The 27,344-nt window shown below is 42.4% G+C and overlaps 1 protein-coding gene across 1 annotated transcript; it reads left to right on the forward strand.

The window, feature by feature from the left end:
* Window positions 1-6,929: 6,929 nt before the first annotated feature.
* On the forward strand, window positions 6,930-26,685 carry NEDD9 (neural precursor cell expressed, developmentally down-regulated 9). The gene is made up of 6 exons (XM_010189095.1): window positions 6,930-7,364; window positions 21,379-21,480; window positions 22,673-22,774; window positions 23,209-24,429; window positions 24,761-24,850; window positions 26,176-26,685. The coding sequence occupies exons 1-6, from the start codon at window positions 6,930-6,932 to the stop codon at window positions 26,683-26,685; spliced, it is 2,460 nt and encodes an 819-aa protein (XP_010187397.1).
* Window positions 26,686-27,344: the final 659 nt, after the last annotated feature.

Below are 27,344 nucleotides of genomic sequence, written 5' to 3' on the forward strand. Positions count from 1 at the left end.
CTGCAACCCCCGGTAGTGCAGCGAGTTCTTTCATACAGTAGCACTTCCTGCCTCCTCTAGGTAGCTGTCGCCTTAAGATAAAAAGTCAAGTACCTGCACACAGCTTGTTGCTGGCGATGAGCCATTACAGTTCTGTACACACATGGGGAAAGTTATGGGCAAGCAGAGAGGTGCCATTTTGCGGTCCATTCCCTATGTCAGTGCCCACAGGGACATGTCTAAGAACATACCAGTGCAGCTTGTACCAGACCATACCAGAAACTGCCTTTGCTGTTACACTCCCTTCTTCCAGGTTTGAGGAGACCAGCAACAGACGTTTTCCAAGGCTTAGTGTCTTACTCTGTGACCTCTGTCAACTTGTATTAAGTAGCCTTCATGGAAAGTTGCTTGCTAGAGATAGACCTGTTACCTACTGGGCCTCGATAATTTCTTTCCTTGCAAACACTATTTCAGGGACACTGACAAGGAGAAATAGAAAAGTTGATGGGAGCTAAAAAGCACTGATGTTAAACTGTCTAAGGACTCTGCACTGAAGTCCTTCTGTCAGAAAGCACAACGGAGCATGAACTTCCCTCTCCTCTACCAGTACTGCTTGTAGTGAAACTATTTATCTCAGAATAAAACTCAACTCTTTACTGGATTTTCAGATCGAGTCTTCAGTTTCACAGCCAAATCAGTATTATTAGACCTATTAAAACCATGAGGGTATGCAAGTGCTTACGCTTACTTTGGAACAACAGTGATTAATTTTAAAGAAACCTGAAGTGAAAGAAAAGGGTAATGAAAACCAAAAGGAAACAAGGGAATCTGTATAAAAATATTATGTGATGGACAGTTTAAAGTGATCCAACCTCCTTTGGGGTGTCTCCCCCCACCTTTCCTTCCTTTGTTCCTCTCTTCCTTCCTTCTCCTAAGCTAGCTAAACATAGGAGAGAAGCCATTTTGTGTTTTAAGAAACAGTTTGTCCAATAATAGAAAAAAGAGGTCCCACCCTTTTACAGTTAAGAGCAGAGGTGATTTCCCTGGTTCTATTTTCACATAAACTTGACACATAGGAAACAATACTTCAACACAAGACAAAGCAGAACAAAACAACATGCCCCACCAGCCAAGCGCAGAGCAGCGATCAGTATCCACAAGCCTTTGTTATTCTGGAACATCCTCATATTGCACCTCTCAGGGAAGCGACTCAAATTCTTGGAGCTCATGGTTGATTGAGCCTTTTCCTCGAGCATTCATTCATTGCAGAGCTGGCTGAGGAGTGTAGTCAGCAGTCCTGCGCTAGGAGCTTGGCACAGCGACACTCAGCCCTTAAAGAGTGCATTGTATCGAATCTCCCAGCGTGGCATTTATTATTCCTGTGTTTGCTTCCGTGGCTGTGGGTGCCTCACACGCTCTTGTTATCCACGTCACTGGATGTGTTTACTCTAACAGAAAGAGGAGATGTTTCCACTGCTCTCTAACTCTTGCCACTCAGCCTCATCAACAAACAGCCTTTTCATCCTCCAGACCACAGATTACAGAAGTCTTATCAGTTCCCTTTGCTGCAGTGTCAACCCAAACAGATTATATTCTTCAAAGTATTTTCCTGTGTCTTTAGTTAGCTGCAGGCACGTTAACCATCAATTGCAGAAGGTTAAGGAGGGAGGAGACACCTTTGACTGTTCTATAATAGACCCCATTTATGCATCTGAGCCTGGCCTGTAATATCTTCAGCATCTGAGAAAAAAAAATAGTTTAATGTCTTTTTTTTTTGCTTCAGGTTCTGCAAGTAGAGCAGCTGACAGCTTTCAGGGCAGCATCTTTTGCTCTCAGTCAGGTTAGGATGTGCATCGTGAACTCAAAAGAGAGAAAAATCTAAGGTGTACAGATAATACAAATTGCACTTTTCCGGGGTTTATCTAATGGGCTTGTAACTGGCACAAAAACCAAAATAATGCAATAGCCATTTCAAATCCCAGGTTCACTTTACCTAGATAGAGCTTGAAAGCTTTACTTCTGTCTCAACCAATATAGAAAGGTGGGGCCACAGGCACTGTAATCTGCATTTAATCTGGAGAGTATCCATTTCAGTTTCAGTTCTTTTAGACAAGAGTTTCTGACACAAGGCATCAACAGAGTCGTCTGAGCCCCTTCCTGCAACACGTTCCAGCTAAAATCCCCAGGCAGCAGTCATGAGGGTCAGGCTTCCTTTCACTTTGACCTGGGACAGCACTTAAAAGAAGACTGAAAAACTTCCTTTTTTTAGTGATTTTACAGAAGATGCTTTCTACTGCACTCAAGAATCCAAGATTAAGAGGATTAAGCTTCTTAAGAGCAAATGTGGGGTTTTTTGTTTTGCCTATACAGAATAATAACACAGTGGGTGCCTAACCCTGGCTTCAACTTCCAAACATCCCGGTATTGCTAGAGTGGCTTGAAGATACAAAAGCTGAACTTAATTTTTCCAGTTAACCATTAGTTTTAGTATGTACTCATTAATTGAAGTATGGCTGCTGTAAGACAAAAGGCTCAGGAGAATGGAGCTGTTTACAGACCACAGTACCTTCAGATTTTGAGGAGAGCTCCACTGCACCTATCAGGTAGTTAATTTAACTGGACCAAAGGAGAGCAACAGAGACTTCCATCCTAAATCTTATTGACTGAAGGTGGTAGCTGCCAGTATGTGCATGAAGCACAGATTCCTATGGCAAACCAAAATTTTTCCCTATCTAGGATGAGATAATTTCTCCCCTGCCATTACAGAACTTGAATTTGTAGTTCTGAATCTCTTGCCCTCCTTCTTTTCCCCCTTGGATTAGAAAGACAAAAAGACTTCTGTGCAACTTGCCAGTTGCCAAAACAAGCTCCAAGGTAAATTTCTGATCAGTCCTTTCTCTATTTCCAATTTGTTTAGGAAAGAGCTGAGTGGTTTGTAGCACTTTGTATTACAAAAAGGTCAGTGCTGTGCCTTTGCCTTCTCATATCAGATGTTAGTGCTTATTTGGTACCTGTTTCTCAGAGAGATGACTGACAGATCCATGTCTGTAAGACAAATTCCAGTTAATTCCAGATAACCGAGCTCATGAGACCAATAAGAGGGAGTGCTGTGAAGTGCAAGGTGTGATGCCCACAGTATCCAGAATTTGTCAAATCAATTGAGATAAAGCCCACAAGATTTGAGAGATATCTTTGATCTCTTTCTATAAGGTTCAGCAAGGCCAAGTGCCAGGTCCTGCACTTGGGTCACTACACCCCCTTGCAATGCTACAGGCATGGAGATGAGTGGCTGGAAAGCTGCCAGACAGAAAAGGACCTGGGGTGTTGGTCAACATCTGGCTGAACATGAGCCGGCGGTGGGCCCAGTTAGCCAAAAAGGCCAATGGCATCCTGGGGTGTATTAAAAATGGTGTGGCCAGGAGGACTAGGGAAGTGATTGTCCCCCTGTACTTTGCACTGTTGAGGCCACATCTCAAATCCTGTGTTCAATTTTGGGCCCCTTATACAAGAAGAACATTTAGGCACTGGAGCCTGTCCAGAGAAGGGCAGTGAAACTGGTGAGTCTGAAGCACGGGTCTTTGGAGGAGCAGCTGAGGGAACTGGCGTTGTTTAGCCTGGAAAAGAGGAGGCTGAGGGGAGACCTTATCACTCTCCTGAAAGGAAGTTTTAGTGAGGTGGGTGTTGGTCCCTTTTTCCCAAGTAACTAGTGATAAGATGAGAGGAAATGGCCTCAAGTTGTGCCAGGAGAGGTTTAAATTGGATATTAGGAAAACTTAAAATATTAGGATAACATTAAAAGGGTTGTCAGGTTCTGGAACAGGCTGCCCATTAAAGTGGTCTATTCACCATTCCTGGAGGTATTGAGAAAATGTGTAGATGTGGCACTTAGGGACACAATTTAGTAGTGGACTTGGCAGTGTTAGGTTTACAGTTGGACTCAATGATCTTTAAGGTCTGTTCCAACCTAAATGATTCTATGATCAGAAATTCTTTTTCTGCGTGGAAAACTAGGGACTTGACTTAAAGGTACCTCTGTGGCTTTCCAAAAGTTTTCCTCATGACCTTCTGTGCTGACAATTTAATTTTTCTCAGAACTGACTGCTGAGTAATGAAAGCAATGGTGACACGGTACCTGAAGCTCCTGAAGAAATCCTGTCAAGTAAGATTGGAGTCAGGGAAATGCTCAAAACACAGGTTTGCTTGGCAGGAACAGTGCCTCTGTTGCTGGCAACAAGCAACAGGCTTAGTGTTTCTGGTCCCAATGCTTATTTGGAGAAATATTTTGCCTGCTTCACTGCTGCATCTGTGACTGATGCTGGTGGCATGGCTCTGGGTTATTTAAAAGGCCTTGGGGAAATTGCTGTGAAGCAACTGGCAGCCAATTAGTATAATTCACATACTGGTGCCTGAGTTAACACTGACAACGAGAATCTGAAGCTGTTTGCAGCAAAGAAGTTCTTGAAGCACATCCAGAAAGTATTAATATGCTGCGTGCCAGGTGGTGAGAAGGTCACTGGGACAGAGATAATGAGCAACTGGAAAAATAATTCACACGGGAACTTTTATCTGCTCTAATTCTAACACTACTCCAGCTTTGTTCTGAGAATTGCTTTTCTGTAGAAGCTAATCAGGCTTTTCAAATATCTTTAATCAATGAACTATAGAAGAATAAGCTTTTATCATCAGTTTAGCCTGCTCGCTTTGTGACCCCTCCCCCTGACATAATCCTCTTCCTCCTTTAAACAACATCCTCTACAGAAGCCTCCTTTAAATAGTCAGTTGCATAGGCTGAGCTAGTCACGTTAGTAGATTTCTCCAGTGAAAGATGCATGAGAAAGAAATGTGAAGAGATATCAACTTGATTATTCAGACTAGACAGGAGCTTTTCTTTTCTGAGCTCCTTGGGCTCAGCTGAGCAGCCAGGTCAACACAGCAAGGGCACAGATGTAGTGTTCAAAAAGAGACCACTGGTTTTGGCCATGCTACAGAATAGTTTCACAGTTCTGCCAAGCCATGGACCAGATTGCTCCCTGCTTTATCTCCACTCACATTTCTTGGTGGTGTTGACTGATGAGCAGAGGGAATGGTGAGCCCCAGTGCTGCTGTTTACATGGGAGTTCAAAATGGCAGTCCTGCCTTTCCAAGCCAAAGCTTAATTTATACTGACCTCACTAATGATACTGATGAAAGGCAAAGCCACTGTTTCTCATACATTTGAAAACTGATCTCCCATTCAGAGAAGAGAAAACTGATATCACGCATCCCGTTTCAACACCATATCTTGGGAAAAGCATATTCATCCACCTTTTATGTGACATCTGAGCTTCCCTTTATCTCCATCCACCGGTCAGCCCTTCATACAACCACGGTCGTATGCTACACTTGGAAGAGTTGAACTGAGCAACGTCAAACGGAATCCTGCTGTCTTGACGAAGCACAGAGATGATAGGAAAACATCAGTGCGTCCCCATGGGAAAAGATATAACAAGTGGGGGATAAAAAAAAAGAGCTTTGATATGTCCAAGAAAGAGGATAAATATGACAGATAAAACCACTAAACTGTACTTGACACTGTCCCTTTAACAGAGGGAAGATAAATCTTCAAGGCAGCTGCATATCCTATCTTACGATGGATTAGCACCATTTCAGTTTGTGTACTGCATCCAAATACTTTAGCTAGAACATTCCAGATCCAGGGTTCCCTCTGGTTTTTCCCAAGTGCTTACAATTAGTTTATAACCTCTGCTGACTGCCTTCACCAAAAAGCAAGGCAGGTGTGGAACAGTTGTTGCCACTGAAATGCCTGAAATGCTAGGCAAATGCCTGGGAGAAGTCCTTATGAAGTTCCCTATATTAACAGTACTGGCTTCACTTGACATAATCAAGTAAAACACATATGCGAATGCTAACTCTGTGTTGACTCAAGTCAAAGACACTCTTTGGCTGTCCTTAGACTCCTCCCAAGTTACATATAGATGCACTCTATGGTAATGTTTGGTACGTAAATTCTAACACTCTTGACAGAAGGACAGGCCCACGTAGATTGGTACAGCTTTCCCAATAGCAAAGGCATGACTCCAGTTGGGGTCACTGGACACATTATTTTAAGTAAAGCTATCTTCAAGATCTTTCTGCAGAAAGTGGACTCTGAGGAACCTTATCCTTTGGGTGGGTTTTTTTTGTTTGGTTGGTTTGGTTTTTTTGTGGTAGTATTGGGCTTTGGGGGAGCAGGGAGGGGAAGCAGCTTTTCACCTAGTGCTATATTATACTGTGCATCAGGGAGCATGGGAGGGCACAGAGCTGTGTACACACATGAGCATCATAGTTAAGAAACCATGACATTTTGTCAGCTTGTATTTTAGGCCAGGTTTTCTCAGATTGTCCACAGATTCTTGACTATAAAGAGCCTGCAGGTGGCAACTAAAAAAAGTCAGCCCACTGTCTTTACACTCATGGGATCTGCACCTCTACTGGAAAGTCTCTTGGGATCCTACAAATGTGAAAATGCTTGGAAACAACTGCTCTGTATTGTATCCTTTAGAGTCTTGTTCAAGTTTTCCTTTAACTATCAGTTAACTTGCTATAGCAGTACGCAGGCATGTTTCTAGGGAAATCAACGTCAAGAGGTGAAGGTACGAGCCCCCACTCACAGGAGTAGCAGAACTCTCCTGACTGTTCAAGATCTGTTCAAAGTGAAAAGACCATATAAAGAGCTTCTGTCTGACCTAGTATTACTGGAAAGGTTCTCGCTAGCAGTGTTGCTGCATTAGCCTTTCATTTCTCCAAACTGGGACAGAAGAATCCTGTGCTGCATTATTTTAAATATTATTTTGATTTCCTGCATGCTCCTTTTTCAAATTCAGTTCCACCTAGAATATGCTTAAGTTTTAGAAAAATTGTAGTTTGTTTGTTCATTTGTTTTTCTCACCCTCCTTTCTCCCCAGAATCTTATGGCAAGAGCCCTGTACGATAATATCCCCGAATGCGCAGAAGAGTTGGCCTTCCGCAAAGGAGACATTTTGACGGTGATAGAACAGAACACTGAAGGTCTTGAAGGATGGTGGCTCTGCTCCTTACACGGCCGGCAAGGCATCGTTCCAGGCAATCGTGTGAAACTCCTGATAGGTCCAGTGGTACAGGACAGCCCTTCTGGCCAGGATGTGTCCAACTCAGTATTGATGCATCAATCCTTCAACGCACAAAAGATCTACCAAGTGCCAAGCTCGCACGCCTCAGCACGGGACCCTGTCTATCAGGTGCCACCTTCCCATCTGAATCAGGGAATTTACCAAATACCCACTGGACATGGTCTAGTGGGACAAGATATTTACCAGGTGCCACCCTCCATGCAGAGAAGTGTTGACGGTCCACCTCTGGCTAACAAGGTGTGTGCATTTGCTTTGATGTCATAGCTCCAAAGGAGGTCACTTGTGCTGACCGCTGGTGGAGTGGTTAATGTCTAGTGATAGTCTATGATCTTAAGATACAGGAAGGAGAAATATATGTATATATACACTGTATAAAGTTACAGCAGTAACTTTACTGCTGTGGGAGGAAAAGAAAGGCCCAGGTCTTAATGGCTTGCTTAATCCGCAACTGAGATACCCAGTAGAGCATTTTGGAGCTGTGCTACCACAGCTGCTAAAGGTGAGGGGAAGTTATGTGATCTTGTGTCCTCACAGACAATCCAGGGATGCTGAAGCACATCTGGTCTATGGCACTCTTGCATTATATGCTCCAAAGAGAGCTGCTGTGGCAAGATTAACTCTCCCACAAATTAATGAACAGTTACATCATCTCCCCAAGTAATTTTTGTTTAATTAACAATTATGTACTGCCTTGCTGGAGAAGTCCCAATGAGTCTAAACTACAAAGAAAAAGCATTGCTTGATGAAACAAGGGCCATAGTTGGAAGAGTGAGGAAGCAAGAGGACAATGATAATAAGGGATGTTTTAATACTGAGCCTAAAGTATATAAGGGTGCACTTGATGTTTATATACATGTGTATTTCTTGATTGAAAGTGGAAGCTGCAACAGCTCCATGATGCAGGCACTCCTGCAGCAGCTGAAGGCACCCAAAGCTCCAGTGAGAGGCATTGCTTTTTCTGGTCCCCCCTTATCCCTGCTGTCCCTCTCAGGCTCTCCGTGTCTCTTGTCACTCCCTCATTTTTACCTTGACAGGGTACCTGCCAGGTACCCTGGTGGCAGACAGTGCCTTGGCGTCTGAAAAAAGTTGGGAAAGGTACCCAGGGGAGGAAGGAGATCCTCCTGGCCTTCCAGACACCTTATTGCAAAGCCAAAAAGAAGTTCCTACAGTCCCTCCAGTCCCAGCTGAACAGCTCCAGCTCTTCGCATCCTCTTTACCTTTAAAGCTTGAAGCACAGTATTTATGTCGAAGTTATGTGAGCAGATGATGTTTCCATCAGGAAGTTCCTGATGGGTTTAAACTTTCATCTCCTAATTTAGATTGGCAAGACAGTTTGTTTCAGGGTTTTCCCCTGCCTCACCCCCAATTCAGCCTTTTTCATATCAGGCCTTTGGAAGACATTTTCTAATGCTTTTATTTCCTTGTTATAATTTCATTTGCCTTGATAAGAATAAACGAATTTTTTTCCTTCTAAGCAAGAGAGAAAGGATCTGTGAAATCATTCCAAGTTATAAAGAGGTTTGTTTGCTCAGCTTTTCCACAATTACGCTTTGTATGGTGCACAGGAAGATTAAATGAGAAAATTGCACTTGCTGCACAGGTAGAGATAAGATCTTTGTTGGAGTAATTATGTGGGTTTTCTTAAGAGATCTCACATCTTTTGTCCCCTTTTCTCCTTTCCCTATAGACTTGATATAGTGAAATATTTTTCGGGGCAGTGTAGTTTACCTATCCACAGTAGCATTTAGATACCTTCCAAGGTAGGTAGTGGACACCTGGTAAATAGCCTGTTGACAGGACAGCATGGTTTACATAGCACGATACAAATGTCTCTATATTCTGCACAGTGTAAGCCTGAATGGAAAAAAAATTCTCCAACTGCATGCAAAGTCTCTTCTCCTTCCACCCACCCTCTCCAGCTCCACTGAAACCAAGAGGACATTCTGCCGAAACCTGGTTGCTACAGGGACTGTGTTAAAACCCTAGATACAATGAGATTAAAACAAAGCTTTCAGTTAACTCCAAACTTCTTGTTGAGATGCAAAAATCAGGGGCACTAAAGCAGACATCTTCTCTGCCTCAAAATTTTTCAGCAAGTTTGAGTGTGTATTTTTCTGAATTCAAGTCACCTTCTTTAGAAAATTAAGACCATTTATTTGGCTGACTTCTAACTTCTTTCATTCAATTTCTTGCAACCTATGAAAGGTCAGCTCTGCTGCATTAAAAACAAACGGCTACACTGCCAACTATAGGATAAACTAAAACCACACACATTTATAAAGCATTTTACCCTCAGCAAACTAGCTACCAACCTGCTTAGCACTAACCAATTCTTGTTACTTAGGATTAAAGTGATCCTTTCCTGAGTTTAAATTGATTTAGCGTAAGAGTCCCGAGACTCAGTATTCCCTGTGTGTTAGTGGCAGGCTTGCTGGATGGCAAACCTCATGGCAGTGTCTCCTGCTTTGATCAGGGGCAGCCGTGTCTTTAGTCCCTTGGAATTGCTCATTTTTACACTAAGAAGAGCACATTGGGATTGAAACCATGGTAGACAGAGAACTGTAGGGTTATTAGTAAGGATGGAGTCCGAGGTAAAATTTACTCTGTTCTTTATCATCCTAATCCTGCAAAACTGTTTTTTAATGCTATAGCTGCAACTGTCTACAAATGCTTTTGTGGAAGAAAAGCCTAATTAAAGGGAAGCACTTTAGCACTTGTCTCCTTTGAGGAAACAGCCTGACCTCCACATCATCCTCCTCTAGGGATCAGTGAAAACAGTCCTTAGTATTAACAAAAGTGGGAAATCTTGAGCATTTGATTTTCAGAATCTTTGCTTTGACTTCCAAAATGATGAATCTCTCCTCGGATTTGTGACACCTGTGCTAGTGGCTTAAGTGGCCACCCTGCCTTCTTCCATCAGCAGAAAGAGCTGCTTAGCAAGCTGTGCATTTCGGCAGTTTTAAGGATGCTGGAGGTTTTTGACATGTGGTCGTCCTATGTGTAAGCCTCCTCCCTTCCCATAGCAGTAGAGAAGAGTGTCCTCTAGACACCATTCTGAGCAGGACCAGCAGCAGTTTCTAGCCTATCCATTTCTGTGCACGTTCATCCGTTTTCTTTGTGCAGACATGTGGTTTGGCTGCCGTACAGGTTTTACAGGCAAAGCTTAGGAACTGCTGTCAGGCAGGATTTGTCTAGCCTCAAGCAACAGTAAATCAACAGCAGGCATGTTCTAAAGCTGTGCTGAGGTAACTTAACCAGAAAGGCAAAGCAAGTAAAAAAGGAGTCCTGAGGCAGGTAATTATAATGATGAATTGATTCTGGCCAAGCAAGTTGTTGACAACAGAGCTGTATCGGCTCCCTCTATCAAATAAAAATACCACCTTCTAAAACTCACCCTGCAAATGACAGAGATAATGAGGGATGGTTTAAAATTAGCCTTGGTTAGACCCAAGCTTTTATAGCTGTCCTGCAAGTTTAGTCACAAAACGGTTACACCCTTGAGTGTGAAGAGGTCCGAGGAGCATAAAGATGCAAAAGGTGTATCTTACAACATATTCATTCTTCCTGTGCTCTGCCTTCAGCTTTACTCTCTTTTGCTGCAACCAGCAAAGAAAAGGAACCTTCTGGCATTCAGGGAACCTGGGTTTTATCCTTGCCGCAGACTTCAGCAGAGGCTTGAGTGGCATCTCTGCACCTCGGCAATCTCCTCTGCTAAATATGTGGGGTGATTATGAGGGAACTCATTCTGTACAGACTGCTTCGAGAACATCCTTTGGGAAAGGTGCTGTCAGAGCACAAAATCTCTTTTGCATCTGTGATTAATCATTCATTCACACATAAGCTTTAAGCTAGGGAAAGCTACATGTAAAAAAGTCATCACCGTAATTTAAACACACTTTCTTGTTCAGCATTTCACCTAAGTGATCTGTTGTGCTGTCCCTACCATCCTGAAAATAGCATTGGCCAGAAAAGTTAAGGAAAACATTTCCTTGTTGGAAAACAGTTTTGACAAATTCTGAAAGCTTTCTGTAGGACCCAGTAGCTCTCAAGAGAACTGATCAAGGGAAATCAGCACAAAACAAAGTATGAGACTGATGCTGCACAGCTGTTCCACTAGAGAGGAGGCTGTGCTGCAAGGGTTACCAGCCCTGAACTATAGCTCCCACAAGGCATGGGCTAACTCAGGCAAAGAGACATTAATGCCAACTTGGATCACATCAGCTTTTTTGTTTGTTGATCTGTCTGAACTAGCATTTTACAGTTCAGGAAACACTAAAGACGTATCCATCTTTTAAAAGCGGATAAAGCAGAATAGGGAAGGAACTCATATTCACACATGGACATCCGGGGCCTATTTCCAAGTGTAAACATGCCCTTGACAGATCAAGGGTCTCACACCCCACCATCCTGTGATCTCCACCTTCTTCAAGAGTTCACTGCCTTCAGCAAGAGGTTTGGGTAAACTGTGGCGAAGGGGATGGACCTTGTTCCCTGGTCTTTATTTATGTTAGAGTCACGTTGGTTCAATCCATGAGAAAGTGGAAACGCCACCCCACAGGCAGCACTGCCCTGACAGTCCTGGCACAGAGTTCAGTAGACAAAGCCGATTAGCCATGTTATGACGTTTTTCCTTCCAATTAAACAAGTACTGTCTTAGCTGGGAAGAAACTAAGAGCTGCATGTAACATTTGTTCCAGAAATAAGCCTGCCTTTACATTATTTTCTTTTTTCTTGCTTATTTTCACATTCATGAAATAAGAAGAGACATACATGAAGCACAGTAAAGAGTTATGTGGCAGATATATTTTCACATCAAAAAGAGCAGCAGCATATCTAGCATTTTGTAGTTTGTTGGCAAAATGTATTTACGTTCCAAGATAGAATAATGGCCCAAAAAGTCACCTTATAGTTGTTCTGTTCTTCTGCTTTCACCTTCCAAATTCTACTTTCAGAATTTGCATCCTTCGTAACAAAATACTGCCTCAGCGTTAAAAGTGCTGAACACACAGGAAGTTTGCCAAGTGTGGCAGGAATGGTAACACATACCTCAACACCCAGTGCTCTGTTTCATGCAGTACACTCCAAAGAATGAAATTCTCTCAAATTAAATACAAACTCAATGATGAAAACAGCACACAGCCTTTTCGTTAGACTCAGGAGTTTCACTTGTGACTTTCCACATGACATTAATAGGAGAAAAGCCATTTTGCTGGTAAAAACTCTGCAGTTAATCTATCCTCAGCAGTCTCCATGAAAAACACTGAGTGAATAAACCCTCATCCACAAGTCAAGAGTAAGCAATAGTTACTGATGCGATTAGTAGAGAGGTATTTTAAGAAAAAGCCTGCATTTTATTAGGCTGAGCAAACATATGAGCTCAACATTACTCCTTGTTTCTCCCCAAGTGCCAGGCTCTTTTTAATCAGTTCTATTTGTAGACCAAGGCTATGCATTTTTTCCCTGTAGTATCAGAAAAAAGGGCAGTTCTGCAATCTCATCCAACAGCCGAGGTCTCCAGGGACACAAGTCTGCCTGCACTGGCACAAGTGCAGGATCAAACCTTAGCTAAAAAAAGAACAGTAATAATAAAAAGGCAAGCTTATGGGCTCTTACTTCGTGTTTAGAAACAGAAGTGGACCTTTCGTTACGTCAAAAAACACACTAACCAAACACTAAGTTTGGGTACTCTCAGTTTCCCCAGAAGTACTAAAACCCAGCAGCACCACAGCAGAGCATTTTACAAAAACTCAAAATTCATTTCATCGTAAGAAGGCAGTGTGGTTTCTGGATAGATGGATAGACGAACACCGGTCACGAATGGTCAGAAAACACAGTTCTATTGAAATCTAAAGGCTTTGCAGGCATTTGATGATTTTTGTAGGTGTTTTGTTTTGGAAAAGACTAAACAGCATCAGAACATCATTATTCCACATGTCTGGCATGAAACATTCCCATTTTTCTCTTTTAAATAGCAGTGGTAATACTGCATCAGTTCGTTGTTTTTATTTTTTTTTAATTTTTTTAAATAAATCTTAAATAAAGCTTTCTCCCAAAACAGATCATTAGAATGGAACCAAAGTGTAATTAATGTAGTTAAGTTCTTAGGAGACAGAAGCTTTCCATTAGAGAGATCATCCCTAATCCTTAAAAGACACTAACATATTCCCGTTGGGTCTTATCACAACTTTTTTACATGCACAGCCAGCCATACTGACTGAACTCTGGTATAATTATTATAGAGACGCAACAGACAATTAAGGACAGAGTTTATATCTGTTTGAAAGGTGTCTATAGCTTCCCTAAACTTACCAAAACAAGCTATGCCAATCTAAACACCAGTTAATGGGAACGCTGGTCTGTACAGCTGCCTTAAGAAACCCATGGAGAAATGGAGCCAGAGAACCTCTACAAATCACATTAAATTGAGCTTATTCCTGATGGAAGCTTTTCTTTGCCTGCTTCTCTCAGAGTTCCCAACCTAAACAGTTTTTCGACACTTCCACTGTTTCTGCCCAAGAGTACCTCCGAGAGCACTCTTGTGGAATTGAAAGTCTTTGGCAATGCCTCATCTCAACCTTTTTTGGCCCACTAGGAAACACCACTTCCCCAAAACTGAAACTGGTGACAGGGAAGGCTCTGTTCTGAGAAATGTCTTAAAGAAAGAAAGAAAATACTTGAAACAAGAAGTCATGGAAAATACCTACTTCCACAATTCCCAAATGAAGCCCACCCCCCACTTCCTCCAGCTTTCCATCTAGAAGTTCAACACAGGAGGGAAGAAATAACAGAAATGAGATTAAGCTCCTTAAAAGAAAAACAATGAGTTGTTTGGACTGAACCAAACTGGGTTATTGTTTGTGAGCCTTTAGGATTACCTGTCATTCACAACAGCAAAAACAATCTCTGCTCTGCCTGCCCCAGCACCTCATCTTCTCCTCCTTTTTCTTCATTTTCTCTCCTCCAAACCTGCCCTAGATTTAGGATGCTGTCTTTGAGATGAGGCAGTCATAGTATTACCAGCGTAGAAAACAAGCACATGTTTACCAAATGATTCTTCGTGTGACAACCTTTTTAAAGTGGGAAGACCAGGCAGGCTGGGATGGCCAAAGCAAGGCACTGCTTGAAGTATTCATCATGGGCAAGATACCAAAACACTGAGGTGCCGAGTTTTGCCGCACACTTCTCATTAATCAGAACTCCAGCTCAAATTTGATCACAGGTTTCCAGAGAATGCTTATCAGATGAACTTATTTTTCCACTAGAACTTACCACACAATAATTTAGTGATTTTGTTTCTTCACAAGATCCATCTACAGACATTTATTTCAGATTGCATGCCTGTTCTGTCACTGGTCCTGTAACACGTCAGCTCATTAGCCCTGTTGGCCAACACATGTAGAAACAGTGATGTCACCATCTGCCTAAAAATGAGCAATTGTCATGGGGATGGCCCTGGTAAAACTCTGAGAGCATTGGACAAATATCCTCTCACATATCTCTTAAAAATGCTGATAATTTAGTAATAAGAGGTACATTTTATTAATTTCTCTTGTTCTCTTCCTTTCAAAAAAATGAGACATCCTCGTTAGGTGTTGGTTTGACTCTTTTTAATCACATTTTCTAAGGAAGAATGACTCCACCAGAAGCTAGGAAATACCCCTTCCCCGTCAGCCTTGCAGTTCAAGGCCAGGTGGCACCAAGCCTGTTCCACTGAAGCAAGCAGAAAGATTGCTCATAACACAACTGGCAGAAAGCCCCAGAGCTGATGTGTGAGAGAGCAGGGTCAGGTCACGAAAGCATCACAAAAGGAAAAGGAAAGAAAATTAAAGGAAAGAAAAAAAGCAGTAAAATCTTGTCAGTGATGAAATTGTGGAGCTTTTTTGTGCCTTCATTCCGTAGGGTCTGTAGAGAGGTAGACCTTTACATCTGCATTTGGTTTGTGATCAGCAAGCAAAAATTCAGCACCACAGTCCAAACCTATGGCAGATGCAAGTCAGAACCATTTCACTATGCTTAATACAGCCTTGTCATTTTATACCAGTTGGAGCTTAGGTCATTTATGTAACTCCATAGATTAAAAATAATAATAAAAAAATATGTTTGGAATGACAATAGACCTGCACTTTAGATTTAAGAAAAATACAAAACTGAAAGATAGTGTCATGAACAAGACTGTGTGGTGGTTAATGGAAAGGATCACACCAGAAGTTGAAGAGTCAGGATTAAGCTAGTTGCAAAGCAGTTGGCTGTACCCATATCACCAGCAGTTGAGGGTTTGAGTCAAGGCCAGCTTGTGATTCCATGTGTTTTATTTTAAAACGGTTTTACCACTTCTTCAAAACTCACAACCCAAAGCTTGCACAAATCTAGTTGAAATAATACAACTTCCAAATGAAAGTTTTGGTTACTTACCGTTGTGTGCATTACAATACCATGGGGATATTTTTTAAGACTGGGCATCTACTGGTGAGGCACTTCATAGCCACATTTAAAGGTTTTTGTTTAAACCCCTGAGTCTTCAAAGTTAAGCGTTCTTAATTTAACACACCATGAATCAGTGACATCTGGACATGCTTTAGCCCTGAGAGCATGAACAGTTACAGCAGAAAAGCAGATCTTCGTCGGTATACATCTTGGACAACAAATGGACATAAAGTGTAGGAGAAAATAAGCAGGCATTTTGAAGATGGAAAGTTTAGAAGTAGTATAAATCAGTTCTGTATCAGGGTAGTATTTGTCACATCCCCTTATCTTCACACATCTTGAATCTTACTTCTCAGAAAATTCACTGGGGAACACTTGATGAAAGACAAGCGCCACTGTCACTATGTGTTGATACCGCATTTCTTTCCGCCACACAGTAGAGCTGATAGCTCGCTTAGCCCAGGACAGAAAACACAGTCGTTTCTGTTGATTTCCTCTTGCCCTGCAGAAACATTTGGGCTCACAGCCCTAGAAACAACTCATAGTTGCAGCTACAAGCCTGGTGCAATAGATGCAATACCTCTGTAAGATTCCTTGTGAACCCTGATCAAAAGCTCTCTGATGGTTCAGTCTTGGCAGAAAATATTCTACTAGAGCATTTTATACTGGCCTGATGTTCATACATTATTTAGGTTAAAATAAAGTGTTATGATTTCGTAATCCTAAGACCTATAGCAGCTTACAAAACCAAACATTTATAAAAGCAAGTATCCTTAGCACATGTGCGAATGAAACCCCAACATTTACTCACTGACAGCTGTGAAGCACATTGTAGTTCACTGTATATAGCAAATAAGTAAAGTCAAAGCTATTGCTTCATAAAAACATATTTTTTTTTTACAGCAGACAATACTGGGTGATACAATAGGTATTACTGTCAGGAAATTCAATATCAGTCACTAGAAATCTTGATGCAGCTTGCAAAAGACAGGAGAGGAAACACTATGTGCTTTCTGTAAAAAGGACAGAATTTGAAGTCAGCTAGCCAAGTTCTTTCAAATACCCACATTACCTCAGAGACTCTTTTAACATAACCTTCTTGCAGTTCAACTTAGCCACAGACCCTTTCCCAAGAAAAAACATTTAAGGAGACACCCGTAGCTTCCCAAGTACACACAGCAAAACAGAAGGAAGTGACGAGAGATGGCTCACTGCCTGATCCAGAATCGTTCAGTGGCTCCTGTCACTGCCTTTCAGTGGACTAGGAGTTCAAGAGAGTAGGGATTTGGTTCCCCCTCCCACTTCTCTCTCTTATGATTTCCCCATCTTCTCTTTAGGTATTTCATTCTTCTCACAAGCCTAAGAAAGCCCCAGTAGCTGTTATAGATCCACCTAAGAGGCTTAGGAACAGAATTTCAATAACTAGAGTTTTGTATTAAATTTACAGAAATGCTGTACAACAGAAAACATGCTCCTTTACTAACATTTTGTTTCATTTTTCCCATATCCAAGCTTTATAACAGCCCTATATTAGGCACCACCACTTAGCCTCCTCCAGGACAGGGTAAGCTACAGCTAATTTTAATAGCTACAGGACTGACAGCTGAGATTAGCTGCAGTTGATGGCAGTAGCTCATCAACTGCTGAGAGTTACCCATGTGGTGAAGAGGAGAGCATCATGAGAGGAAATATGTTTTAATACAATTCTTCATCCAGATTTAAAATAAATGTGTAAAATTTACTCCATGTGCCTCTTCCACCTCCAAAAAGCACTGATCTATTTTAAAAGCAATAGTAGGTTCTTGGCATTAAGAAGCCATACTGGGAAATAGCAGGCTGTCCAGTTCAGCCCTCCTGTCTGCCTGTGGTTTGGGATGGGCAAGGTGTTGCAGCAGTGCAGCATACCTCTGCTTCAGCTCTCTCACCTGTAAAACTCAGTGAAGGTTATTTCCCATCATTCTGTTTATCAGGCATTGCTGTTCGTGGGAACAGGCTGAATTCTGCCCTGCACAGTGCTGCCATAATTCCAGAGTAACTTTGTTGGCTTCAGTAGGTTTATTTGCTCTTTGTCCTTGTAAAACAATGTAAACTACAGTGTTGTGTGTCTGCTGTAAGCACAAGAACTGTCTTGTTGCTGTCTTAGTTAGGAATGCTCTCTATTGCAGCGTAACATCCATTTAAATCCTAGAAGAAGGAGAGTAGGGTTTTTTCCTTATATTTAAGGCAGAGGGATTTAATGAACCACAGGACTGGATATTTTGCAAAGTACATGCACATTCAGCTCTTTTTCTTGGTTAGGAACATGCCATTGGCATGGAGAAGGCACAAGTAATTGCTTTTGGAAGAGCTTGGTCTTCAGCAAGAACAGAACAAACTTTCTGCTCAATTATCTTTGTTTTGCAGTACTGGAAGTTTGAAATAGGCTCATTACATGTTTCACCAGAGCCAAACCTGGTCCCCCTTAGTTTCTCTGCATGGATTAAGTGGTTAACGATGTTTTGAGAATGTTAGGCTGGAGAGTTTGTGGGAACACCATCTGTTTCCTTGAATGTGTAAACAAGGAAAATTGCTGGTTTGAAATGCAGGATTATTTAAACTCGGATAACCAGGGGCATTCTTAAAAGAGAAGAGGTAAAAGGGAAAAGAATCCTCATGAGGTCCGAAGTTGTTAGGAAATAAATTCCTAAGTGCCAGACAGGGCTGCTAGCCCCTGTTCCAGAAGTGGGAGAAGGTCAGCTTTTCTTTTGCAGCCACCTCCTTCCTTTGGAAGTCCATCTTCAAAACTAAACTGCTATCAAACATTCAGACCCATTAAAAAAAGGTTCAAAAGTGCTTTAAAAGGGCTGAGCATCCCATTCAGAAGCAGCAAGTTCATTTAATATATTTAAGGGTGGATATCCAAAATCAAAAGTTACTTCTGAAAATACTTTGGCTTTGGTACCATTCTTACTTCAGCTACCACCTCGCTCTTCCCATGCAGAAGAAGCAGCGCAGCCACATGTCCTGGCTTCCCATGCGAGGTCACATCTTGGGGACACCAGAGTCAGAACAAATACTGAATGTTTCATTTTGTCAAGTAGCATGGGTATTCTTTTAATAGCTGTTACAAAATGGTCACTAAATACCTGTTTCGGTGATGAGCTGCTGCTGTTCTGAGTTGCCCAGGAACAAGCAGTCCAGAGACGTGTTTAACCTGATGAAAAGCGTTGGAAGGGAAGAGGAGTGGAGGTACAACAGGAAATGTTCCTGTACTCAGTGCAGACCAGATCAGCATTTGTAGAGGATTTTGTGATTAAATCGCTCAGAACGTGTTGTTACTGGATAATAAAAGCCTCCACACAGGAAAATCTACCTGAGTCACTGGGATGTAAAAGTTGTCTTTTGTGTTATCAGCAAACCTTGGTTGTTGCTGGGTTTCTTAAAGTCATATTTTCTGTCTTTCATACAGCTTTTTCAGAAGCCTAAAACGGAGCAGACATAAAAACCTCTGACATGTTTTTATTTGGAAACTAAAGGCCACCTTAAGTGGGGTGCACTGCTAAGCACAGCCCCGAAGACAGCTCAGATCTGTCCACAGTCACCCATGCAGGCAGGCTGTACTCCTGAATGCCCCCAATCAGGCACTTTGTGTTTTAACCTCTCCCTTCCTTTGACAGCAGTGGAAAGCACCCAGAGCAGGGGTTTCACTCAAATAAAGGAGTGACCATGCTTGACCGCTAATTAGGGTTAGTCAAATCTGGGAAAGAGCACAAGTGTCAAAGATAGGTGATTAAAAAAGTCCTGCAAGTGCTAAGTGAAACTGGCTTCCTTCATCTGGCCAGTCTAGCTTTAGTATACTTATTTAGGATTGTATCACAGCACAGGATGTAAAAACAGCAGCCTCGTAGTACTGTAAACCTTTCATATAGTATTTGGTCTTGTCAACCTCTTTTGAAAAATGGGAAAGGTCTCTAAGGATGAGCTACAAGAATAACCACGGCTGCATCCTACTCCTGGATGCAGAGTGAGGGCATCTGTAAATACTGGGCACAGCTTCTTTTCCATGTTCCAGGCTCCACCGTGTAAGGATAGCATCTGCTTTGCCACCAGAGATTCTTTTTACAAAAGCAAAATACTATGTTTACCTGTAACAACTAGAGCAAGCAATTTTACTAGTGTGTGCTTAGGGACATGGTTCAGTGGTGGACTTGGCAATGTTGGGTTTATAGCTGGACTCAGTGATCTTAAAGGTCTTTCCCAACCCTCTGTGATTGCCTTGTTACCTGCACTGCTCAGATCAGCTCCCTTTTTTATATTAAAAGCCTGTGACTTTTCTGTGAGTTTGCTCATGGAAATGAACTCTCTGAGCAAAGACAGTGTGGTGGTGTCTCGTATCCTGAATGAATGACCCCACACCCAATTCAGCAGGAGTTCTCTTACGGGCCGTGAACTGCCTCATCTCTCTGGAGACTGTATCGCTTCCAGTTCCTGTCCTTTGACGCTAATTCAAGGAAAAGCCGGTGCAGAAACCTCTGTCTTCACCCGCTTGCCAGGCATGGGTGTTCCTCCCTCACCTAAGGCACACACAGCCAGCACTGAGGCTGGCACTACCAGGCCTGGGCTACTCACATTAAATCAGACCTGTACTGTGTACTGGTATGGCAGTCACCTCACGGGGAAATCCAGTGATTGTTTCATGATAAAGGGTAAAACTCACTGTGAAATCTGGCCAGGATGCTAGGATTCCTTACAGCAAAAACTGCTATAGAATCTTTACTGAGCATTTGAGCAGAAACTCTGTTGTACATCCTGCTACAGAATTATCCCCATCTGAGTGCAAAGCCACATCTTGTATGGGCCTGTGCAATTAGCCATTTTTTGCCTCTGGGTTACAGTATTTGTCTTTTTTTGTTAAAGCTAAATAGCTCCAGTAGAAGTTAAGATGTCAGCATTTCCACTATAAACCTAGCTCTTTCTGGGGGTTAGGTAGCATTTCTTTTATACCACGCTGTACTGAAATTCTGCCTTGCAGATGCTGTCCAAGATGTAAGGCATTTATTTTTCACCAAGTTTTATTTGAAGTCATTATGGTAGTTAATGGTTTAGAAAATGTCAAAAAAGCTTTTTTTTCAGAAGCTGTTCTTGCGCTGTATCCTTCAAGAATGGTTTAACATTTCCTACCTCTTAGCCACTAATACAGAGAAACCGAATGGAGACACCATAATTGAGTGTCCCACGTTGGATGGTTTAAGCATAGCCTTTCTAGGGAAAGAATTTCCAAAACCACAACTCACACTCAGTCATCCAAGATGTTGTGCTATGGAGCATAGCAACACAAAACGCCCTACCAGAGTAGGGAAATACCTCCACAAGCAAAGGGGGAAGACTCCCAGAACCTGAACATGGTATTTTGGGCCTCTGTCAGTAAGTGAGGACACTCAAGACCTCAGCGGGAGGAGCAGAATGTATGTGGCCCTGATCTCACTGAGTGGGTGGTGTCACCATCACGTCATGAGATCTGTGCTAATGGACGCTCAATGGGAAGAAGGGACCAGGCTCTTGGACCTGCCACAGAATATGTGCTTGATAGACAGAAGATATTGTAGCACTGCCAAGCAGCCATGTCAGAATTGGTCTGGAAAGGAAAGGCGGTGCATTGGTAGCTCCTAATATAATTGTTAACAATGTTCAGCTGTCAGAAGTATGCTTAGACTTGTGTTACTGGCATTGCCACCTAAAGTGTGAATGTGTTAACAGTACTGCACTGTTTATACCCTCTACAGTCACAGAGAGAACACGCCAAGATCCTCAGAGACGTAACGTTTCTCCTTTTTCTTTTATCCCACAGGTAATAACTCCAGTCAGGTCTGGACAAGATTATGTTTATGAATTCCCTTCCAAATACCAGAAGGATACCTACGATATTCCCCCTGTTCGCCCTCTCCAAGGGGTAGGTATCAATAAAACTGCCAACAGCACTGACAGGGCACAAAAGGTGATTAATTTCTACCAGACGTTTATGACCAAAACAAGTTCTCTCATTTCAGAGAGAAAATATGTTTTAATTAGAGACAGTGGCTTATTCACAGAGCACAGAAGTATTTCAAAGCTGTATTTGATGTTGACTGAGATTTGGCAGCACACCAAATGCAAAAGTCCCATTTGTTTTCTGTGTTTTGATCAAAGAGTTTATCTAAACAGAATAAACTCGCTGCCTGAGAACAATTTTTTCCCCTTACTTTGTTGTTATATAGTTGACAGTAATTCACTCAATAAGGGTAAAATTATTGCCTAGATGAACAGCTACTATGCAGAGAATTGTTTTCACCACTTATCTACAGCACTGTGTCACTGAACTTGAATTATATCTTTGTTCTGGGGAACACCCTTAGCACTCAATCCCCAAGACCGCAGACATCTCGAGTGGATGCCTGTAGGACCTGTAACTCAACAACCCTGCATTTCTCCACAGCCCCTTGGCAGAGCAGCTCCTCTAGGGAACAACATTGAAGCCCCATAATACGTAACACAGAGAGACAACAAATGGCTGGAACCGTTGGGAAGGTCTGGGTTAAGAGACATTCAGACAGTGGGCTAGGACCACACGCAGAACCCATGGTACTGTAGGACATGCCACCAGGTGGGACACTTGAAACAGTACTAGCTGTACTCTGCTAGTAAGACAGCTCGCACTGCACCCAATAAAGCAGATAGGCGACGCTGACAGGGACAGCCTTAGTTTCAGAGAGTTTAGTGTGTACTAGTCAAGCTTATTCCTCAACCCCTCTAATCTGTATCGGTAAGGGTGTGATCAGTTCTGGTCACATGAATATACTGCTGCTGTGTTCACCCCAACAGATACCTGTAATAGACTGGCCTTGATTTAATGCTCAAGTCAGCTGTGACTTCATCTCTCCAGCCTACCGTATACACAGTTGTCCAGAGGAGGCTTAGCAAAGTGCTTTTCCTCCTAACTGTCCAAAATACCAGGCAAATCCAAGTAGCTCTCCCATATGAAACAAAGTTGAAGAGCTCTGATCATCTTCAGGCTGTTTAAGAGGAAACACAGAAATTAAAACTCATCTGAGATGAGAGGTTTCCTGAGGTGACATGTTTCTGTAACCAATTTATTCTCTCTTTAGATATACGATATCCCCCCTACATCAGTTAAGGGGCCTGCACTTCCAGTTCCCATGGGAGAAGCAAAAGCTTCAGGAGTCTATGACATACCACCTGCCAAAGGGGTAACTACTACGGTGTTTCCATAAGATCCTGCATTTTCATGTCTGACCAAAGGCACATTTAAACAAGAGTTCATGTATGACCCTGCAGGAAAAGGAGATTCAGTACTTTAAATATTTCCTGAGGTTTTTAAACTGTTAAAACTGGTGAAGTGAAACACTGCATCAAAGTTATTGATGATATGGAGTGTGAATTACATTGTTGTTGTGGCAACATGCTGCCTTCTTGGATTTTGCCACTTATAAGAATTTGCATTAAGATGAATGTTAAAAAATGAGAGATTAAAACTGATACTCAGTCAAACTCAGGATAAGTAGCTGACTCCATGAAGGTCAATGGCAGATCTTCCATCCCAGCATTTTATAGGCCATATAGAAGATGTGATATATTTTGCTATTCTAGGCAAAGGTTTTATGGTTTGCTTTCTGTGATTCAGGTCTATGCTACACCTCCATCTGCATGCCGAGATGATACAGGCCTGAGGGAAAATTTGCAGGATTTTTCATCACCAGTGGGCCACAGTGTAAGACCAGAAGGAGTGTATGACATTCCTCCTCCCATCACCAAAGCAACTGGGAAAGAAATTAAATTTTCTCCTGAGAGTTTTTTATTGCCAGATGGAGTGTCACAGAAACATAGTGTTTATGACATCCCTATGAACCATCAAAACCATTTTCTTGGACAGCAAATTGCACCTCAAAAAGATGTTTATGATACCCCAAGGGGAATTGCATTCCCAGGACAACAGACAGGACTCGGTGAAAGCATCATCCCAGAAGGAAGAGAAGGCGTATATGATGTGCCACCAGCAGTCCTCCAAGACACTAAAGGCTTACAGGACGTGACTGATGGGATGAATAGGTTGTCTTTCTCTAGCACAGGAAGCACCAGGAGTAACATGTCCACATCTTCAACAACATCAAAAGACTCTTCTGTCTCAGCATCAACCGCACAGGACAAAAGACTAATCCTTGATCCAGACACTGCTATAGAGAGACTTTATCGCCTCCAGCAGATGGTAGAGACAGCTGTCAATAACCTCATGGCCTTCGTTACAGCAGACTGGAGGTCATATGGATACATGGAGAAACACATCAATGAAATTCACACTGCTGTGGATAAGGTGGAGCAGTCGCTGTTGGAGTACCTTCAGTTTGCAAAAGGATCAGCAGCCAATGCTTCCTGCCTGTCTGAGTTCGGCCTCCTCAACAAAATGAGGAGGGAGGTACAAAGGCTAGAGGACTCTCACCAGATCCTTACCCAAACCCGTCACGACTTGAACAGCTTCAACTGGTCTTTGAATGTTCTGGCTGTCAACAGACTGCAGAGCAAGTGTGATGACCTGGATCGGTTTGTTATGGTGGCAAGGACAGTTCCAGATGATGCCAAGCAACTGACTACTACCATTAGTGTCAATGCAGAGGTGCTCTTCAAACAGGCATTGAACAGCTCACGTCCCAAAAACACACCAGAGAGTATCACGAACACTCCTGACTATGTGTATGACAGTCCTCATATGCAGCATCACGGAGAAAAAGCACAGAACCACTGCAGTTCCTTTCCTCTGCTCCTGAGTAAAGGTCAGCACCCTCACAATACCACCAGTGAGAGCTCAGAAAAGAGCTGGATGGATGACTACGATTACGTTCACCTGCAGGTAGGTAAACCCAACACCTTGTTCTGCATAAGGTCAAGTAAGAGTTGTCTGTGGGTTTTACAGAAGCTGTTTGCAGGAAGGTAGCAATCAGATTGTCAGACTAATACATATTCAAGAGTAATTTCACTGGGGTGATTACTTCCTCTCAAATAGGACTGCTGCATACATAATAGCAATAACCTCTTACTCTGTCATACCATCCTTTTCTTCTCTGTACTCTTAGTGGTACACTACCAGTGAAAGAGCCAATATGAAGCAGCTTGTTGACCTGTGTGGTCATTTAGCTTAGGAGCGGTTTTGATTTAACAGCGTCTTATGTTATGCAAAACAGGGGAAAGAAGAGTTTGAAAGACAACAGAGGGAGCTGCTGGAAAAAGAAAATATCATCAAGCAGAGCAAAATGGAGCTAGAGCACCATCAGGTATGTTTACTCGGGTGCAATAATCATGTTGAAGTGCAGTGTTCTAGCACATAAGGAGTCAATAAAGCAGGAGGGGCCCTTCCCGTAGCAGTGTGCCACTGTGAGTATCACGTTTGCGAGGCATGCGTGAGTGCCAGCACATGCAGTTGCAAAGTCTCAGGTGAAGTGAAGACAGCAGGTTTGGCTAAACAGTGGCTCCAGGTTAGTTTCTTTCCAGTTGAAATTTGTGCCAATCAGGCTCCATCATTCATGGATTTATCAGTGCAGAGGACAAGGACAGGCACTGTCATGCTTCAAATGGGAAATGCTGAGCATCAAGATTCTAGCACCTTCCTGGGCCTGTGAATGTGTCAGCAATCGCTTATGGCAAAGACAGCTTGAGTATTTACTGATTCCGAAGATCAGTGTCTCTGCCCCGTACATTTCCTTGTTGCCACTTATAATTGAGTGGAAGCACGGCCACAGCTCTCTGTTTAGAATGAAGTGTTGTGGTAGGAATAAGCCCTTCTCTTGAAAACCATTTCCAACCATCTCAATTTAAGAAACTGATTATTTTTCTATACAGTGCACTATTGTGATGAGCCCAGTGCATACGTGTACTAAAAAAGCAGTCTCCAAAAGGGAGAAGGGAAACATACTTCTGCAATGTCTCACAGTGGGTCAGTCACAAAGCTTGCTTGAGAACTTGGCTTTCCTCACCTGCAATCCAGTGCCTTCATCACTGAACCACACTGGAGACACCTGCACATCTGTTCAGTGAACATCAGTACCATTAACTTCAATACTGTGCATAACATCACTTGAAATGCTAAGAGTAGGTCACAGATAATAGAGAGCTGTCACTTTGCCCTCGTTAATTCTTCAATGTGGTGTTGCCATATCGTATGGCAGAAAATTGTACAAGCAACGAGGAGGTGAGCGTTAAACGTTTGTCATCGCAAAATCCCACAGAGATGTCAGCTTTTTAAAGATTGTGTAGGAGTCATTGCCACTTAGATCCATCTTTCTCACTTGTGATTTCAGAATATTCGAAATGAGCAACAGCCTGTAAATTCAGGAGAGTTGGAGGTTTTTTAGAATGCAAATGAAGTATTTCAGATGTTTTTTTCTTCTGTACTCTGTATTTGGACTTGTAGTAACCAAAGCACTTGATTACCCCTCACTCTCCAGAATAGATCTTAGAAAACACATATACTACTTTTTTATTTAGCACAAGGTGAATCTAGGATACCCAGGCATGTCCTGAGGCATAAGGTGAAATTGTACTACATGACAACGTCTTACAAGGATATTCTTTGAGGAGAGCCTTTTCATTTCCCTTTCAGATCAATCAGTTCCAGCGCCTGGAGCAAGAGATCACCAAGCCAGTGGAGAATGACATCTCAAAGTGGAAGCCACCTCAGGCTCTCCAGACTGCCAACAGCGCTGCCACCTCCCGTGACTGCCGTCTGCTTTTGTTCTATGCTGACCAATGCGAGACTCACTTCAACTCCCTCCTGAACGCCATCGATGCCTTTTTCAGCTGCATCAACGCTTCTCAGCCCCCCCGAATCTTTGTGGCTCACAGCAAATTTGTCATTTTGAGCGCTCACAAACTCGTCTTCATTGGAGACATGCTCACAAGGCAGGTGACGACTCAGGACATACGCAACAAAGTGATGAACTCCAGCAACCAGTTGTGCGAGCTGCTGAAGAGCGTTGTCCTGGCCACCAAGGCGGCTGCCTTGCATTACCCCAGCACAGCCGCCCTGCAGAAGATGGTGGACCAAGTGACAGAGCTCTCTCGTCACGCACAGTTGTTCAAACTCTCGCTGGTCCAAATGGCATCCTTGTGAAACCCAGGGGAATCCAAATCTGTGAGCAGCAAAACGGAAAAGCAAACAAACTGGAGCTATTTTTTATGTAAATGTTGTCATTTATTTTTTTTTAGATTTTTTTAAATGAAATATTTTAAATGCATTCTTGTGCGCTAGAGAATCTAATGGAATCAGGGATCTGGGAATATATCTGGCTCTGTATTATGTTTCTAATACACATTTAGATATGTATACACTGCATGTATGTATATGTTGCTACATTCCCTAAAAGCACCTTAAAAATTGTGCATTGCGTAAGCAGTGCGTATCTTTTGTACATACTGCCCGTTTCCTCAGTGTATTTGTGAACTGGATGCTGCGCTCTTTTTTATTTCATTCCATGGTGGTTTTGGCACACGGACTGGGTTGTGAAACCTACTTGTAGCAATCCACGAAGCAAGTGTAATGGTTCTCATAGAACTCCATTCCCTTCTTAGAAATGACTTTCTATAGGTTAATTCCCATATTAAATTTAACTCTCAATGTTTCGTTATGTACAGCATTCAATCATTCTGAGTAGTGTCTATATGCACAACTGCAACAAGCAGCATGTCAAGTGAGGCGTATGGCATTTGGGAGAAAAGCATTTTTAGGCCATATAAGAAACAGAACCTTCTCAGGAGGAAGGCAGAATTGTG

This window comes from Mesitornis unicolor, unplaced genomic scaffold (assembly GCF_000695765.1).
Source record: "Mesitornis unicolor isolate BGI_N332 unplaced genomic scaffold, ASM69576v1 scaffold6260, whole genome shotgun sequence".
In the NCBI taxonomy this organism is placed as follows: domain Eukaryota; kingdom Metazoa; phylum Chordata; class Aves; order Mesitornithiformes; family Mesitornithidae; genus Mesitornis; species Mesitornis unicolor.

What these genes read in the sequence shown, in the direction of transcription:
- NEDD9 (XM_010189095.1), top strand. Translation starts at nt 6,930, where the DNA reads ATGGCAAGAGCCCTGTACGATAATATCCCCGAATGCGCAGAAGAGTTG. An exon ending in GTCCACCTCTGGCTAACAAG is followed by an intron (nt 7,365 to 21,378) that starts GTGTGTGCATTT and finishes TTTATCCCACAG; the next exon opens with GTAATAACTCCAGTCAGGTC. An exon ending in TGGAGCTAGAGCACCATCAG is followed by an intron (nt 24,851 to 26,175) that starts GTATGTTTACTC and finishes TTTCCCTTTCAG; the next exon opens with ATCAATCAGTTCCAGCGCCT.